This window comes from Mastomys coucha, unplaced genomic scaffold (assembly GCF_008632895.1).
Source record: "Mastomys coucha isolate ucsf_1 unplaced genomic scaffold, UCSF_Mcou_1 pScaffold16, whole genome shotgun sequence".
NCBI classification, from domain to species: domain Eukaryota; kingdom Metazoa; phylum Chordata; class Mammalia; order Rodentia; family Muridae; genus Mastomys; species Mastomys coucha.
In genome coordinates this window covers 37,808,516-37,827,279 of record NW_022196898.1, presented here as the reverse complement: position 1 = coordinate 37,827,279, position 18,764 = coordinate 37,808,516, and the positions used below count along the sequence as shown (strand labels likewise).

The 18,764-nt window shown below is 44.0% G+C and overlaps 2 protein-coding genes across 8 annotated transcripts in view; one reads left to right on the top strand and one right to left on the bottom strand.

Annotated features, from left to right (window-relative positions):
- The window catches only part of Ash1l (ASH1 like histone lysine methyltransferase), a 126,688-nt gene extending 126,422 nt beyond the window's left edge, over positions 1–266 (bottom strand). The window contains exon 1 of the mRNA XM_031374437.1: positions 243–266. The gene's annotated coding sequence lies outside the window, so the exon portion shown is untranslated. The remainder of the gene's footprint in view (positions 1–242) is intronic.
- Dap3 (death associated protein 3) overlaps positions 1–18,764 on the top strand; it is a 32,390-nt gene that overhangs the window by 785 nt on the left and 12,841 nt on the right. For 3 of the 7 annotated variants that reach the window (XR_004119641.1, XR_004119642.1, XM_031374439.1), the window contains exons 1-4: positions 30–474; positions 6,729–6,782; positions 14,031–14,135; positions 16,623–16,724. Coding sequence is in view for 5 of the 7 variants with exons in the window: in XM_031374439.1 (XP_031230299.1) it covers positions 472–474; positions 6,729–6,782; positions 14,031–14,135; positions 16,623–16,724 (264 nt within the window). In the remaining 2 variants the exon portion in view is untranslated. Of the gene's footprint in view, positions 1–29; positions 475–6,728; positions 6,783–14,030; positions 14,136–16,622; positions 16,725–18,764 lie in introns of those variants that run through there. The other 4 variants (XM_031374440.1, XM_031374442.1, XM_031374443.1 and 1 more) reach the window with 3 other exon arrangements.

The window sequence follows — 18,764 nt, the reverse complement described above, 5'->3', positions numbered from 1 at the left end:
CTCCTCCTCCTCTTCGCCTCGCCTCCCTCCCTTCCCCGCCCCCACGGCTACCAACGGCAGCCACGGCCGCCGCCGCCTTCGCCCCCACTCCTCGAGCGTGCGCCTCCCACAATCCCCCCCGCGGGACGTTCCATTGCGCGCGCCTGCCGGGGTCGGGGAGAAGCGGGCCCGCCCGCGCGGAAGAGGCTTGACAGCAGGACGGGGATCTTTAGAGTAGCGAGCGAAGGTACCTAGGCACCGACCTCCTGGGACGGGCCACCGCGACGCCAAGGCTCGCTGCCCGCTTCCGGCCGCGGGGCGGGTGGCGCGGTGCCCCTCCGCTAGGCTGTGGTTGCAGCCGCGGCGACTGCGCGTTGGGTAGCTTCCTGCCACACGACCCAAGCTTGCTTCCCGGCTGCTGGACTGGCGCCTCGGATCCAACCGCTGGCGGGGTGTGCGGGTCACCGAAGCAAGAGTACTCGTAGTGGCCACATGGTAAGGGGACTGAGCCACACGGGGAATGCGATGATTGAAAGAGTGAAAGGAGCGTGTATTCGAACTGCCCCGCCAAAGGGAGTGAGGGCAGCAGCAGTGCCGGTGACCCTCCAAGAGGGCATCCTCCAGACCCCAGGCTGCAGACCTGGGACCGGAGGATGAACGGGTGGAACGGCTGTTTATATGTTAAGGTAGTTTAACCTAGTTAAAGTCCCAAAGGGTACCTTTCCTCTCTGATGTTTGTGGGATCCTTGTGCACTTCTCAAAGATTGTGCGAACTCGGTTTTCAACTGGCAGCCTGATGTTAGAGCAATGGTTCACAGCCTTCCTAAAGCTACGACCCTTTAGTATAGTTACACATGGTGACTCCCAACCATAAAACTGGTTTTGTTGCTACTTCATAACTGTAATTTTGCTACTGTTATGAATCGAAATGTAAATATCTTGATATGCAGGATATCTGATATGGGACCCCTGTGAAAAGGTCACTAGAACTCTTCCCAGGTCGCCACCCGCAGGTTGAGAACCATTGTGTGAGGGGATTAAACCATGCACTTAGATTTTATTTCTGGATTTGATATTTTAGGCCTTCAAATTATTTTTCTAAGTTATTTATGGGACGCTAGGCGTAAAAATTAGCTAGCCCCAAAATATGCCTTCAGGGTTGGAGTATGAAATAACGAGATCATATATGTAAACTAGAATTAGCTCCTGGGCACGGGGAAAATGCGGAGTATTATTGTTATCATTTACAGTGCTGTTGATGTTGATAAGGCTTGTAGGTGTAATTGGTAGTTTGTGTTCTATTCATCTAAATTACTAGTTAAACCAGACCTATGACATTCATTGACTGCTAATATTTGTTTCTGTGTTGACATCTGATGAGTGAATTCAGAACTATGTGATGTTAAAACCCCAAAGTTTGATCTACTCACTTTTATTCTCCCACAAAAAGCAAAAGAATTTTAGAGGAATGAGCTACTTAAGTTTCCTTTCTTATCTGTGAATTCTTACCTTTGTGATTCTGGGGAAATTGAAACATTACTATGGTCCATTCATCTCCAAAACCCATCAAATTAATATTCAGTCTTTTTTGGAGTAGAGGTTAAATTGTCTTTTGAGTGTTTTTTTTTTTTGGCAGTCTCACTCTTTGGCCCAAGCTTGCCTGGAACTCTACCAGTCATCCTGTCTTAGCCTCTTTAGTGGTTGGCTTTTAGGCATGAACCCATACCTGGCTTTCAGATAACCCAACCTATTACCTGTATGCATTAGGAATTGTCTTCATGTTTCCTTCTTGGAGTTAAAGAGAAAATCAGCTCCTTTTTTTGGTTTTTCCAGACAAGGTTTCTCTGTGTAGTCCTAGCTGTCCTGGAACTCACTCTGTAGCCAGGCTGGCCTCGAACTCAGAAATCCACCTGCCTCTGCCTCCCAAGTGTTGGGATTAAAGACGTGTGCCACCACTGCCCAGCAAAATTCAGCCTTAATTACCTAGCTGTGAAATTACTTTTGCTAACCAAGCCCTTCTAGCTGATTCATGGAGCCCACCTTTGGTTTACACTAATCTTTCTTTAGTAGCTTGCTGTGTTCTACCTTGTATAGCTGTGTGCTTGCCTGTGTGCAGACTGTCTGACTTCTTTACATGGTCTATCTCAAAGTAAATGGAAATGTTAAAATTAGTGTCACATTCTTAAATACTAGAACTAGCCTAGCTCAAGGCTATAATCTCAACACAGGACATGGAGGCAGGAGGATTGGAACTTAAAGGTCATCCACAGCTGTACAGCAAAGTCTTGACTAGCCTGGGTTCCATAAAACACTGTCTCAGAACAACAGGGGTTGGGGGGGGGTGGAGTGAGAGAAAGAGACTGAAAAACATTGAGGGACTACTGTACTGTTCTTGTTGAACCCTTACAACAGCACATGGAGACTGCTTTCCAAGTGAAGCTTGAAGTTCAAAGAAATCTGTAACTTGATCTTTAGACTTTAGTTTCCTATCTCTTAGTAACCTAACTTTTCCCCTATACAACACTGTCTCAATAGTAAAAATTTTTTTTGTGTGTGTATGGGTGTTTTGCTTCCATGTACATCTGTGCAGTGTGTGTGTGTGTGTGTGTGTGTGTGTGTGTGTGTTTGTTGCTCCCAGAGGCCAGAAGAGGGTGTTGGATAACAGAAGATTGTGAGTCCCTGCATGGGTGCAGGTAATGGGTGGTGGTGAGGCACATTAATTTTCTTTCTGTAATCCCAGTGTTTCTCCAGGAATCCAAACTTGGGGACGTAGAAGCAGAAAATGCAACATAAAATATGTTTGATTGTGCTGTGTGCATGTGCATGCACACGCTTGGGGGGCCAGAGGTCAACTTTAAATGTCATTATTCAGGAGCCATCCTACCAGCTTTTTCTGTTTTGTTTGTTTGGGTTTCTCTGTGTAGCCCTGGCATCCCTGGAATTCTGTAGACCAGGCTAAATTCAGAGTCCCCCTACCTCTAGCTCTGGTGCTGGAAGGTGTGTGCCACTATGCCAGGCCTGTGGCTGTCGTCGTCGTCGTCGTTGTTATTGTTGTTGTTGTTGTTGTTTTCTGAAGCAGCTGCCTGCCTGGAACTCAGGTGAGCTGGATTTGGTTAGCCAATGACCTGCCTGTCTCCACATTACCAAGTCTTGGGATTATAAAGTAACTACCACCATCATGCCTGGCTTTTTTGTATGTCCAAGGATTAAATTTTCATGACAAGCACTTTGCTAACTGAGTCCTTTTTTTTTTTTCAGCCCAAAGCTGTTTGTTTTTTTTTTTAATAAGTATTTTAAATGATATTGAAAATGTAATTTGGACCTAAGTGTTGTGGCTCATACTTGAAATCTCAGCCTTTGGGCAGCAGGAGGATTGCTGAGAGTTTAGGACCGGTCTATATGAGACTTTACAGATAGGTAGGTAGGCAGGCAGGCAGAGCGAGTGAGCGAGCTAGATGGCTAGCTAGATGGGTGTCTTTTAGTAGTAGAGCATTTACCTAATGTGTACCAGGCCCTGAGTTGATCTCTAACACCACTAAGATAAAAGCCAGACAAAATGTAATTTAGTATAGTTTGGTTTGGTTTGGTTTGGTAACAGGGTCTCACAGAGTTTAGGCTAGCCTCAAACTTACCATACAGTGGAGGATGGATGACTTCTGGTCCTTTCTCCTCCACCTTTAATGCAATGTGTTTACAGTAGACACCTCTGTACCCAATTTATGAAATGCTGGAATTGAAGCCCAGAGGTTTGTTCTTGCTATAGAAGCACTGTACGAGCTGAGCTACTCCCTGGCTCTGGTTTGGTTTGCTTTTTTGAGATTGGGTGTCACTCAGTGGCCCAGACTATCCTAGAACTCACTTTGTAGACCAGGTTGCCCTCAAACTCACAGAGATCCATCTGTTTCTGCCCCCCAAAGGCTGGTATAAAAGGTGTGGGCTATTATGGCCCAGCTTAACTAAGACCAAGAGAGATAAGTAAAACAGGTAAGTAGAGTAGATGGAACCTTAATTTAGCCAGTGGCCAAGAGCTTTGAACCCACACCCTCAGCTACACCCATGCCCTATGGCAGCCTCCTCCACTATAATCTACAACAGTGTTATCAATGCTCCTTTTCAGTAAAAGGATTCCAAGACTAAATAAATTTGGAGTTTAGTTTAAAGTGAAGTCTCTTAGCAGGCTTAGTGGCACAAACCTACCATCCTGTCACAGGGAGGTAGGAGCCATCTTTGGCTACATAGCAAGTTTGAGTCCAGTCTGAGCTATATGTGACTGCCTCAAAACAACTAAGTAGAAAAATAAAATACAGGGTTTCTTGTTTTGTTTTTTCCCTGCTTGCTCTGGCCCAAAGATTTATTTATTATTATAAATAAGTACACTGTAGCTGTCTTCAGATACACTAGGAGTCAGATCTCATTACAGGTGGCTGTGAGCCACCATGTGGTTGCTGGGATTTGAACTCAGAACCTTTAGAAGAGCAGTCGGTACTCTTACCCTCTGAGCCATCTCACCAGCCCAAAATACAGGTCTTTATTACAGGTTTCCCTAAGAGTTTTAATATGTATTTCAAAGTTAATCATGAAATTAATGACTGCATTATTTCTCCCATTGCGTCGGCCTTAACCCTAAGTAAGTAGTCAACAAGCATGTTGGGAAATGATGGTTTAGGGCTGTGGTTTACTGCAGAGCAAAAGAGCCCTGGATCCCTGCAGGTGAAAGGGAAGCTGCTGGCTCACAACTTTCCTCCCAGCATTTAGGTGTCAGAGGCAGAAGGATCTGTGTGCTCTAGGCCAGGCTGGTCCATATCATGAGTTCAAGACAGCTAAGGTTACATAGAGACTCTGTCTCAAAAGGGGTTGGGGGGAAGCAGTAGAGACCCTACAGTCTTGTTCTCTGTATAATGGATAGATGAGCATGTGGAAGTACTTCTCATGTTTCGTGAGTGTCTGGTTTCTTTATTAAAAAGTAAATGGTGACTAAAATACTATGGGATTCAAAGGAGTTTGTGACTCTTTGACTTTTTCTACAATGTATTTATTTTGGACTGGAAAGGGCTCAGTGGATACGAGCACTTAGTACTTTTATAGAGGACCTTTGCTCAGTTACCAGCACCAGTGTGGTGTCTCAACAACTGCCCGGGTTTGAGGAGTGGGAGACAGATATACATGCAAGTGCCGTTACAGACGTGCAGACAGAACACTCATAGACATAAAATGAAAATTAAATCTTTTATTAAAAAAAACAATTTATGACTGGGCTGTGGTGGCACACGCCTTTAATCCCAGCACTTGGGAGGCAGAGGCAGGCAGATTTCTGAGTTCGAGGCCAGCTTGGTCTACAGAGTGAGTTCCAGGACAGCCAGGGCTACACAGAGAAACTGTCTCAAAAAACTAAACCAAACAAACAAACCAAAGTAATAATAAGATACTCGGGCTGGAGAGATGGCTCAGCGGTTAAGAGCACTGGCTGCTCTTCCAAAGGCCCTGAGTTCAAATCCCAGCAACCACATGGTGGCTCACAACCATCTGTTATGAGATCTGACGCCCTCTTCTGGTGTGTCTGAAGACAGCTACACTGTACTCACATAAATAAAATAAATTTAAAAAAAATAATAAGATAAATACTCATGAACCTTTTAGCTAATGTTGGGATTACCAGTTTCCAATGCTCCCCTAAGTGTCACTTATTCTTAGCATTTGTTTGCCTTTCCAGTTTTGCCATCTGTGCGTGTCCTTCAAACAGTGAGTGATGTTTCAGAGGTTGCTTGTGTTTTGTTTTCTCGGGCAGGATGTTATTTATTCCAGGCTGGCCTTAAAATATAGCTGAAAATGGCCTTGAAATTCTGATCTTCCTGCATCCACCTACTCGGTGCATGGTTTTGAAATTTAGTTTATTTAACAGGAGACATAATAATTTTCACTCAGTAACAATTTTTGTTTGTTTGAGACAGGGTTTCTCTGTGTGGCCCTAGTTGCCCTGGAACTCACTTCATTTTTTAGATCAGGCTGGCCTTGAACTCAGAGAGATCCACTTGCCTCTGCTTCTGAAGTACTGGGATTAAAGATGCCTTTCCTGGCCAGTATATATTTTTGACATTGATCCATTTATTACAGTTCCTTTCCTGCTATTTCTATGGATCAGTGGATGTTTTACTTTAGATTTGTTTGTTTTTACAATTTTCAAATGATTCACACTCCTCTGCTATAAACATTCTTATATTTTCCAATGTATATGCGTATGTAGTTTTGTTTTTGGTTTGGGTTTTTTGGGTCCCCCCCCCCCCCAAGGCAGAGTTTCTCTGTGTAGCCCTGGCTGTCTTGGAACTCACTGTGTAAACCAGGCTGGCCTCAAACTCAGAAATCCCCCTGCCTCTGCCTCCCAAGTGCTGGGATTAAAGGTATGCGCGACCACTGCCTGGTGTGTAAATAATTTTCTAGAGTAAATGTGAAGGAATAGAATAGCTGGGCATCCATGCATCTTCAACTTTGTAAAGATTGATTTTCCAACAGTACAGCTGTTGTGGGTCTTCTTCGTTAGCGTCTCATTAAGGAGGCTTTAATTTCATTTTCATGACTTGTGATGAGATTAAACTTACTGCCATAATGTTTCCTAAGTGAAATGGTTTTTCTTGTCTTTTGCCCAGTTTGTTGATGCATAGATGATTTTCATATATCTCGACAATATCAGAACTTTATATTACATATGTTTTTATTAAAAAAGGCTTACCCTTTTTTCTCTGTCTTTTTTTAAGAGAGCAAAGACCATGCTGACAGGACTAACAAGGCTTTTCTCCAGGGTCCAGAAGGTGAGTTCTCACAGACTGCTCACATGCTTCACTTTCAGGTAAAATTCTTGGAAGGGTAAGGCAAGAGTATTGGGAATTTAAGGCCAGCTTGGCCTGCCAAGTGAGAGTCTGCCTAAGCCACAGGCAGAAATAGTGTACCTGATGTAATGTGTGAGGAGGAGTTCACATTTTTACAAATTGGTAAATTTGACCTAGCTGGCTATTTAGACGTGCTACGTTGTTTTTTGTTTTGTTTTGTTTTGTTTTCGAGACAGGGTTTCTCTGTGTAGCCCTGGCTGTCCCGGAACTCACTCTGTAAACCAGGCTGGCCTCTAACTCATAAATCCACCTGTCTCTGCCTCCCAAGTGCTGGGGTTAAAGGCGTGTGCCACCGCTGCCTGGCAACATGCTACTTTTGATAAGGGAGTAAAATCGTATAGAGGATGGACTGTCTGAGGAAGGTGGGGAGGTGGCTAGTTAGTAAGGAGGTGATGCCACTCAGGTGTGAGGGCCTGTGCAGCACTCTAGTGAAAGCTGGCATGGGATGTAACCCCAGAACTGGGAGGCTAGATATAAGTAGACCACTGACGTTCATTAGCTGGCTAGCCTAGCCACATTGGTAAGCTGAAAACACCCTTACGTAAATGAGTAAGGCAGAGAGCAGTCAAAGGACACACTGGACATCAGCCTCTAGCAGCCACCACATGTGCATACATGAACACGTACTTACATGACACACAAAGGAGGGAGGACAAGGTAAGACCTGCATCTGGGCCAAAGATATAACTCCATAAAATACTTGACTGAACTCGGGAAATCCTGGTTAGATTACCAGTGCCAGGTAAATGGCAGCAGCAGTACTAATCAGTAGCACAGACTTTGGAGATAGAGACAGGAGGATCAGAAACTCAAGCTCATCTTCAGCTAGACAGCACATTTGAATCTAGCCTGGAGTCCATGAACCTCTACCCACGGCTCTCACACCACACCATCCTCACCCCCACACCCAAGAATGTAAGAGGCTAGAGAGACGACACATAAGTTAAGCATGCATGCCAAACAAATCGAAGGACCAGAATTGGAATCCCCAGCATCCACAGAACAAGCAGAGCCTTCCACAGACACTTGTAACTCAGGTCTAGGGGAATCTGGCAGTTTTTTCTGGTCTCCACACAACCAGCACACACTTGCACATACAATGAGGCAGACCTATACACATAAAGAATAAGATCGCCGGGCTGTGGTGGCGCACGCCTATAATCCCAGCACTTGGGAGGCAGAGACAGGCGGATTTCTGAGTTCGAGGCCACCCTGGTCTACACAGTGAGTTCCAGGACAGCCAGGACTATACAGAGAAACCCTGTTCAAAAAACCAAAGAGAGAGAGAGAGAAAGAGAGAGAGAGAGAGAGAGAGAGAGAGAGAGAGAGAATAAGATCATACTGAATTGGGCATGGTGTCATAATCGAGAACAAGGATCAAGGCTGGCCAGAGCTATATAAAAAAAAATGGGCAAAGGTGTTGTCTTAATCAGGGTTTCTATTCCTGCACAAACACCACGACCAAGAAGCAAGTTGGGGAGGAAAGGGTTTATTCGGCTTACTTCCATATTGCTGTATATCTCCAAGGAAGTCAGGACTGGAACTCAAGCAGGTCAGGAAGCAGGAGCTGATGCAGAGGCCATGGAGAGAGATGTTCCTTACTGGCTTGCTTCTCCTGGCTTGCTCAGCCTGCTCTCTTATAGAGCCCAAGATCTCCAGCCCAGGGATGGCACCACCCACAAGGGGCCCTACCCCTTTGATCACTAATTGAGAAAATGCCCCACAGCTGGACTTCATGGAGGCACTTCCCCAACTGAAGCTCCCTTCTGTGATAACTCCAGCCTGTGTCAAGTTGACACACAAAACTACCCAGTACAGGTGTTATACAACTGGCTTGTTTTAGTCTTCTTAATTATTTACCAAATATTAGTTGTGGTTTCGTTTCTTCATATTTGTTTTTTTTAAAAAGAATCTCACTGTAGCCCCAGCTGGCCTAGAACTCAAAAGAAATCCATCTGCCTTTGTCTCTCAAGTGGTGGGACTATAGGGACACACCACCACTCCCAGCTTGCTTTATTTCTTTTGCTCCTCATGACAGTGCACTATCCTTGCTTTAAAGTTGCAGAAACTAAGGCTTAGAATGGTTAAGTAACTGACTATGAAAGCAGGCCATGAAGTTGTAAAGCCTTACATAGATGCTAGGTGGTAGATGTCAAAGCCTGTGGCGCAACTAATATACATATGGCGTCCGTGTTCTCCAGAGGCACACGGTCAAAGGTCATGAGTAAAGTGACCACTCTGACTGTGTGGTACTAAGGCAGCACCTATGTTCATCACCAAGCCCAGGTTTGCTGTGAACTGGAAACCCTATAGACCTCAGTCTGGAGGCTAAGAGCTGAAGAAGAAAGGGCAACTTGCAATAGATCATATGATTACAACAAGAGTTCTTACAAGTGGAACATTTCTATTGTACAGTTTGGGATTGGCAGGAGGGATTTGGTCTTTTTCTTTTCCTTTTACCTTTGCCAACTCGTACTCTGAGATTTGTAAAAAGCCTCTCTCCATTTTAGTGAATCATAGCAAAACAAAAAAATTACAAAAGAAATAAAAGCCAATACTGGGGAAAGAAAGTTGGCTTGGTGGCTAGGAGCACTTGCCCTTCTACAGATGACCTAAGTTTGGTTTCTAGTGCCCACAAGGGCTCATAACCACCTATAACTTTAGTTCCTGAGGATCCAGTGCCCTCTTCTGGCCTCTTCCATACACACAGGCATAAAACTGATACATATAAAAATAAAGGCCAGGTGTGATGGTTCGTGCCTTAATCTCAGCAGGCAGAGACAGCAAATCCCTGAATTTAAGACCAGTTTGTTTTACATAGTGAGTTCCAGGTCAACCAGGGTTACATAGTGAGACCTTGTCTCAAGAAAGGGTGTATAGTTATAGAGTTGGCTCAGTGGTAGAGCACTGGCTCCTCTCTCAGATGATCTATGACTGATCCCCAGCATTGACTTGGTGGCTCACAACCATCTGTAACTCCAAACCCATGTTGGCCTCTGAGGGTACCAGTAGGCACACTTGTGGTACACAACCTCACATGCAGGCAAAATACCCATTCACATAAAGCTAAAATGTATACTTTATTAATGTATATGTTTTTAGTTTGGCTCAGGATGACCCTTTTTGGCTCATGCGTAATGTTTTAAGGAACTGCAGTATATTCACTCTGGAACTAACCTGAAGGAATTGTACGGAGAATTGTTTATCCTAGAAGTGAGACTAGCTGGTTAGTTCCATTTATAACACTTTAAGACGTAAGGAATCCATTTTGTTAGTGTTTTATTTACTGAAGAAGAAAGAAAAAAAAAAAAACCTAAATTCATCAGAGTACTGTGGAAATAGCACCACCTTGTGGACATTGAATATTTTTAGTTAATTTTATTTATATGTGTGGTTGTTGCCTGCAGGTCTTTATTTGTGCACCAAGTGCATTCCTGTTGCCAGTGGAGGCCTGAAGAGGGCATAGATAATTGGGGCTGGAGTTACTCATTGTTGTGAGCTGCCATGTGGGTACTAAGAGTAAACCAGGGTCTTCTGAAAACTGAGCCAGTGCTCTCAACAACAACCCCTAGTTTTCCTACTTTTAAAAAATTTTATTATTTCTGAGTAAGATGTATATGGAGGAATGCACTTGTGGAAATTAGTTCTGCTTTTGTGTGGCTTCATGGTAACTAAGTTCACCAAGTGTATATAAACACCTTTACTCCTGAGACATCCCAGAGATGTGGCAGATGTGGTGGCACATACCTGTAATCCAGGTATTTGAAGTGCTGAGGCAGGGCCTTTGAAATTTTAAGGCCAACCTGATATATATAACAAGTGCCAGGACAGACAGGGCTAAATAGTGAGATTTTGTCTCAAAACAACAAGGACGATGGTAGATGGAAAGAGACAGGCACCTGCTCCCTAGTACTCGGGTGTGATACTCAGGTGCTGTCCTGAGAGAACAGCTCTTCATTTATCTTCTGTGTGTTTAGCATTTTGGCTTTCCTGGTCCTGTGTTTTCAAAAGGCTTTGCTGGCAGGCACAGGAGCTAGATAAAGAGATGGAAGTCATCCCCAGCTATCAGTGGATGTCTTCAGATATTGTGGGAACGGCAGCTGCTTCCTTCCTTCTTCCCTCCCTGTATTTTATTTTGTTTTTAATCTGTATGGGTGTTTTGCCTTCCTGGGTGCCTGTATATACATGTGTTCCTGATGCCTGCACAGGCCAAAAGAGTGTGTTGGAGCCCTTTGAACTGTAATTACAGACAGTTGTGAGCTGCACATGGGTGCAGGGCTGAACCTGGATCTTCTGGAAGAGCTAGGCCATCTCTCCAGCTCCCTCTCCTCTTTATCCTTTGTTCCTCTTGCTTGAGACAGGCTGTTCTGTAATCTAGGCTGCCACAGCTGGTTTTCATTTTCAACAACTGACAGTATTTCCACTCCTGGCTCTGTAGCCAGAAGTAATCCCCTGGCAGTAGGTTAGAGGAATATTTGACTTTGCTTTGGAGATAAACCTGCCTCTGCTGTAAATTTGACTTATATTCTAAAAATTATACTCAAAAAACAAAACAAAAAAAATTATGGCAACCTATTTTTTGCACTGTTGGTTTATGTTAAAATCTGCCACTAATATTTTAGATTTGGTGTGTACTTGTGAGGATCCTTGAGCCTACACACACACACACAAGTACATATGAACACAAAGCACACAGTAATATGAAGGACTGAGAGAGATGGCTTGGTGGCTAAGAGCAGCTGCTACACAAGCATCAGGGCCACATTCGGATCTCAGCACCCACATTATAAGCTAGGATCTCACGTGCAACTACAGTTCCATCTATGAGAGAGGAGAATCACTGCAACTGCCAGCTTCCAGGTGGGTAGAGAAAAGTATGGATGTCCCCACCCAACCAACCAACCCTAGGTCCAGGGAGCCAGCACCTTAGTGGCCCAGCACTGTCTTCTGGCCGTGTGTGCACAGGCATGCTAGTGTGCTCCCAGACACACACACTAAGGAAGTTCTCAAAGGGGCTGGCAAATGGCCAAGCAGTGAAGATCCTTGTTGCCAAGACTCACCACCTAGATTCTGTCCCTGGTTCTCGTGATGGAAAGAAAGAAAGACTAATTTCCACAGGTTGTCCTCTGCTGCCCCCACACATACTGTGCATTCATACCACACATAGCATTAATGTATAAAGAAATATAAAAAAGTTAATGTAAGATGTGAAAAAAAGGGTTGGCAAGGTGGCTCATAGGGTTAAAGAATGCGGTGCCAAGTAACCTGAGTTCTATCTCTGGGACCCACAAGATGATAGAGGGAGGACCTTCCTATTGTCCTTGGAACCCATGATATGATAGAAAGAGGGGAGGACCTTCCCTATTGTCCTTAGGACCTACAAGATGGATAGAGACAGGACCTTTCCCTGGTAGTTCTTTGATTTCCACATGTAGGCATTGGCATGTGCACATCCATTCAAACAAGCACAAATAAATGTATTTTTTAAACATTTTATGTTGGGGTAGAGACAGGTGGATTTCTGTGAATTCAAGGCTAGCCTGGTCTGTACAGTGAGTTCTAGGCCAGCTAGGAGTAAGTCCCTGTCTAAAAATGGAAAGAATAGAGATGTTAGAGTCAGTCTTGGATATTGTGTTAGTTAGGGTTTCTCATATTCTGATTAAACATGTAGACTAAAACCTATTTGGGACAGAAAGGGTTTGTGTCAGCTCTCCACTCTTGGGTCACATCTGGAGAGCGGTGCGCCCTGGAGGTCACTGTCTTCCTACTGAGCTCTCCTTGTTCTCAGCTCTCTTTCCTGTTTCTCTTGAGTTCATACCCTAAACCGGTAACTGGAATCATTTCACATCTGTGGAAGGCTTGCTGTCTTTAAGCTCACTTGAGGGAGTTTTTCCTTTAGGAAGCATCTCATAGAGACCAAGCTTGGACTTAGACCCCTGATCCCACAGAGTGCTAGTATTATAGACATGCGCCCTTGTGCTCTGCTAATTTCAGAAATTTTCTTAGTATTTTTCTCATATTTATCTCCTGAAATGCCATCTGTATCTCCCACCCCAATTCCAGAAGTTTCTGAGAATAGTTAACTAGTTTTCACTTAGCTGGACACTTTACATACTCCCTCATTATATGTCACTAATGAAAGATTCTTTTTGTTGTTATTGTTTTTTGTTTTTTGTTTTTCAAGACAGGGTTTCTCTTTGTAGACCTGGCTGTCCTGGAACTCACTCTGTAGTCCAGGCTGTCCTTGAACTCAGAAATCTGCCAGCCTCTGCCTCCGAAGTGCTGGGATTAAAGATGTGAGCCACCTCTGCCCTGCTAATGAAAGATTCTTGGTGTGCTGATCATAGCTAGCAAGGCCAGGCATGGTACACCAGCACTAATGAGGAGAAGCAACTGGATCTTCAACCCTGACAGAATGTCAGGAATGAGGGAAGGGTACATAAAGGGTGTTTATAACTGTCTCCTTTACTCCCAGCACTCTGGAGGCAGAGGCAGCCAGACCTCTGAGTTCGAGGCCAGACATATCCATCCTGTGAGCAGGAAGCAACCATTTATAACCATCCACGCTGAAGCACATTGCAATAACCCTCATAGTGGAGGCTCCTGTGCTATTAGGAATCCTGCATAATCGTGGAATGTGGATTAGACACATCTTCTAAGCTGCACCCGGGTCCACCTGCCCTGTGTTCCCAGAACTCAAAGGTAGAGATAGGAGACTCACTGAGCCCAGAATTCAAGGCCAGCCTGGGCAACTAACCATGACCCTAGCTCAGAAAAACACAAGTATGGCTGGGAGAGAAGATTCAGCTGATATGTTAGTATCAGTGCTTGGGAAGTGGAGACAAGAGTGCCATAGCGGGAGGCCAGTCTGGCCTTTGTAGTCAGACCAAGGCTCAAAAAAAGTTAGCTTAGCAGTGGCTGCGCTGACAGATTGGTTTCCATTGTAAGACAGAGCCCTGGCATAACAGTATCCGTGCTAAAACAGATTCAGAGGATAAATGATGTGACTGAATTTAGTGAATTATTAGTAAAGATCCATTCTATATAGAACTAAAACATATTTTAGTGTCATGATTCCCTTAGAGACATAGCTTGAATCTTCAGTGTTTCAGCAAGCATTGAAAAACCAGATGATTCCAGAACACTAAATAAAACATTTTCTTTTTGTAGTTGGACCCGCGGTGTTTTTTGCACGGGAGTGGCCAAGCGACTCAGAACAGTCAGGTTCCATCTGAGCATCCCAGAGTTGTTTCCCGCACCAGTGACAGTGACCCGGTAAGTTGCTGATGTGAGTGGGTTTCAGAGATTGTAATTTCTGTTGCCATATACTCCTTTTACATGTCAGGATACTGGCTTGCATATGTTGTTTTTAACAAATCTCAATGTTTGATTTTACCTATGAAGTCTTAGGAGCCAGATGCTTAGGTGAAAGCCTGCTAGCTCAGAGAGGCAGAGAAAGAACCCAGCTGACCTTCCTCTTCAGCTAACATACCAGAAGCAATGCCTCTCTCTCGTGCTGTCTCAAAAAAAAATCTCTTTCAAGCCAAATGTCCCTCCCTTCTACTTCCTGTGGTATCTCTCTAGCCATCCTCCTGATTCCCTCTTATTCTGTATGGTTTTTTCCCTTAGTAATCCTGTGTTCCCTCCCTGTCAACTAGTTGCTTGCTCCACCTCTTGACCTGTGGTTGACTTCATTTAATCATGTTTATAATATTCAAGCAGAAAGCTCTTAGATTAAAGTTGTGTGCTAAGGCTGAGCTATACTACAACTAAAACCAGGTTTTTCCATTAATTAACACAATCTTGGGATTCACAGTGTGATCAAATATCCTGCACCATACATATGCTCAGGTAGGTGAGACACCTGGGCTGGCATTCTAACACAGATCTTCCGTTGTTTCTCTGTAGTGCTATAAAAATATAAAGTTCAAAGTTAATCCAACTCCCTTCTGTTGTGATCTTAATAATGAATACACCTAGTGCCAAGAATCTTGCTGAATTAAAAATTGGTTAAAATTAAGCTGAGTATGGTACATCCCTTTCATCCCAGCAGAAGCAGATGCATCCCTGAGTTCAAGGCCAACCTGTTCTACACAGTGAGTCCCACAGGGCTTTGTAGATTGACTCCTTTTCAAAACAAACAAATTGGCTAAATTCAATTCCTTCTGAGAAAAGATTCTCCGGAATTACATTTTTTAGTTGGGGCCAAGATTTCCTCAAATGAGTACTTGGTACTTATTTTAGACTTCTGGTTTAAGAGCACCCTTCATGGTTCTAGGTTCTTCAGTGCTGCTGTAAACAAACATCTGGGGCCAAGGAATGATAAGCTTGTGGGATAACCCTTGACGAGTATCCAGATTTGTCAGGAGTGGTGGTGCATGCTTTTAATCCCAACACTGCTTTCTAATAGTCAAAAGTGTGACACCACATTCTTCCTTTCTAAGCGACTTTCCTGGTGTCTTGTCAGCAGGACTGCTCCTCCTTTGAGTTTAAACCCTGACAGTCTGGGTACTGCTCTCCGATGCCCAGTGCTGGTGACATCTCCTAGAATTAAAATCAGTTGCTTCTTTAATATGAAAGAAGGGCTTCATCAGCCTTTTTTCCATGCCGTCCCAAACTCATTCTTTCCATCCTAATGTAGCCGTGGCTATAGCTGTGTAGAAATGTAAAAAGATACTCTCCACCAAAACATAATTTCATACAGGCATGTTTAACTTTTATCCTTAGCATTTACCTATTCTCACAAATGCAAAATGAAATAAATTAATCAAGTCACTGAAGTGTCATTCAGTGCTATTTTCAAGTCCTCTGGGAAGTAGCATCATGCAGATCTTGCCACATAACTGGAGCATCTCTTCTTCATAGCGTAAAAGAATCCAGGTGGCAAAAGCTATTTGTCAGCTAAGCAGTGGCAGCACACGCCTTTAATCCCAGCACTTGGGAGGCAGAGGCAGGCAGATTTCTGGGGTCAAGGCCAGCCTGGTCTACAGAGTGAATTCTAGGGCAGACAGGGCTATACAGAGAAACCCTGTCTTGAACCTCCCCCCTCAAAAAAAAAAAAAAAAAAAAAAAAAAACTATTTGTCCCCATCAGCAGTTATTGCTAAACAACTAATTTTCATCAAGCCACTAACTTTATGTAGTATCCTGGATTTGGGGCCACCAGCACCTTATTAGATATGTATTTGTTGTGGATTTCCACCTGTTATGTGGAGATCAAAGGACAAGTTTTGGAAATCTATCTCCTTCTATCATGTTGGTCCTGTGTTTTGAATTCAGGTTGTCAAGGTTGGCAAAAGGTTTGTTTACTCATGAGAACCATCTTGTTATCCCAACACCCAGTGTTTTAAATGGAAAACCTGGCCTAGTAGCACACGTGTAATCTCAGCAGGAAGACTGACAGAAGTTCCAAGCCAGCCTGAACTACACAGCAAGACCATATCACAAAAAGGAATGCTTTCCCTGCTAGCAGATGTAACTGTTTGCCCAAGCTGTGGCCTCTGCCGGCAGTGTCTGCTCGGTGGTGGTGGTGGTGGTGGTTAGCCGTAGGTCTTTAGACTTAATATGATTTTTATTTTGTTTGGTTGGTTTTTTGATGCAAAATCTTCATAGCCTAGGCTGGCCTGTAATTCAAGATAATTCTTCTGCTTCAGCTTTTGCACACTGGGATAATAGGCAATATATAAATAAGCATGCCCAACTAGCTTCTTTTCAAAGTCTGGATCACTTGTGACCGCTTGTTCCTGCTTGTGTGTGTTTCCAGGCTAAGCATGGGGAGCAGCATGAGGGTCAGCACTATAGCATCCCCCTCCAGGATCTGAAGACAGTGTTTCCTCATGGCCTGCCTCCTCGGTACATGATGCAGGTACTCCAACAGAAACACAACAGGGGCGCCCAAAGTACAGTGTGCAGGTGGTGGGGAAAAGGTAATGGGAGGTGTAAAGGCTTTGACATTTCTGAAAATCAGAAATCACCTAAGAATTCGTAAACACCACAGTTAGAATTTATTTTTTGTTAGCCACTCAAGTCCTCTTCAGGCCAGGAAAGTATTCTTTTATAATCAGTACCTTTTTCCTTGAGTTGCTGAGCAAGTTTCCAGAAGTCTTGGCATTCAGAGAACTATTCTAAGTGAATTGAAGGTAGGTGTGTGCACACATACCTACAGTCCAGTGCTTGAGAGGCAGCAGTGGAGGGCTGGAGAGATGGCTCAGCGGTTAAGGGCACTGACTGCTTTTCCAGAGGTCCTGAGTTCAATTCCCAGCAACCATATGGTGCCTCACAACCATCTGTAATGAGATCAGATGCCTTGTTCTGGTGTGTCTGAAGACAGCTACAGTGTACTCATATAAATATAATAAATAAATAAATATTTTTTTATAAAAGAAATATTATAAAGAGGCAGCAGTGGAAGGATTGCTTCAAGTTTGGGTCCAGTTTGGGACCAGTTTGGACTGCATGGTGAATAATGGGCCAGCCTGGGCTACATACAGTATGAGATCCAAATCCAGCCAGGCAGTAGTGGTGCACGCCTTTAATCCCAGCACTTGGGAGGCAGAGGCAGGTGGATTTCTGAGTTCGAGGCCAGCCTGGTCTATAGAGTGAGTTCCAGGACAGCCAGGGCTATACAGAGAAACCCTGTCTCAAAAAAAAAAGAACAAGAGGGGGAAAGGAATGATTTTCTAAATAAATTGTATTATGTATGTAGTATGTACAGGTATACATATGGACATATGTATAGAAACCTGACATCAGAGTGCAGTCAAAAGGCATCCATGTTTTACTGGGGGTTTTTTGTTTGTTTGGTTGGTTGGTTTTTTGTTTTTTGTTTTTTTGTTTTAATATGGGTGTTTTGTCTTTGATTATGTATCCCATGTTTTCAGTGCCAGAAGAATCTAGGCATGGGTGCAGGATCCTCTGATAGACAGTTGTGAGCAGCCACCTAGGTGCTGAGGATTGAACCTGGTGCCTCTGGAAGAACAGCCAGCCGCTCTTAATTACAGAGCATCTTTCCAATCCCACCTCCCCCTTTCCTTTTCAACAAGGCCTGAAGCCTGGCTCTTGCTAGTAAGCCACTGGCTGGTGACAGAGCCTCAGACATCTGTCTACCTTCTGCCACTCTGCTGCTTGGGCTGCAAGCACACTCCTATGCCCAGATAGTTTTTATGAGTGTTGGAACTTAAACTCTGGTTCTCATACTTACAAAGAGCCTTTACCACCTGCACTCTCGGTTCCCAAATTTTCTTTGTGTTGTTGCTCTCATTTTTTATTGGGAGGTGGGGTTGTTTGGGGTGGTGTTTTTGAATTTTGTTTTTGTTTGGGTGATTGGTGTTGTTGTGGGTAAGGGTACCACTATGTTTTCTTGGCTAGCCTCCAATTTATAGCAATCCTCCTGTCTCAGCCTCCTTAGTGCTTAGTGGTATAATAGGTATCTACCACCACACCTGGTCCTAGACATGAAGCATTTTTCTCAATATGTTTATTTGATTTTTTATTGTCAGAGGTGGTAGCACTTGACCCACCTCATGTTTGGGTGTGAGGACAGTTTGGGGAATTGGTTCTCTCCACCTTGTCATTCTAGAAATCACATTCAGGGCATCGGGCTTAGCAGCAAGCAAGTTGTATGTCTGATGAAGGAATACTATTAGAAAGGAAACTGGGCAGTGGTGGCACACCACTTCCATCTCAGCAGCTGGGACAGAGGCAGCCAGGGCTACAGCGAGAAACCCTGTCTCAAAAATGCAAAAGAAGAGAAAAGAAAGGAATTAACTTCTAGAACATACCAACATTCTCATCAAAATTGTTGTTGGGATTAGAGGCAGGGCACCAGTTCATTTCTTCTGGGAGGTAGAGGTCTTTATATAAAAGCAACCGCTGGGAGGTAGAGGTCTTTATATAAAAGCAACCG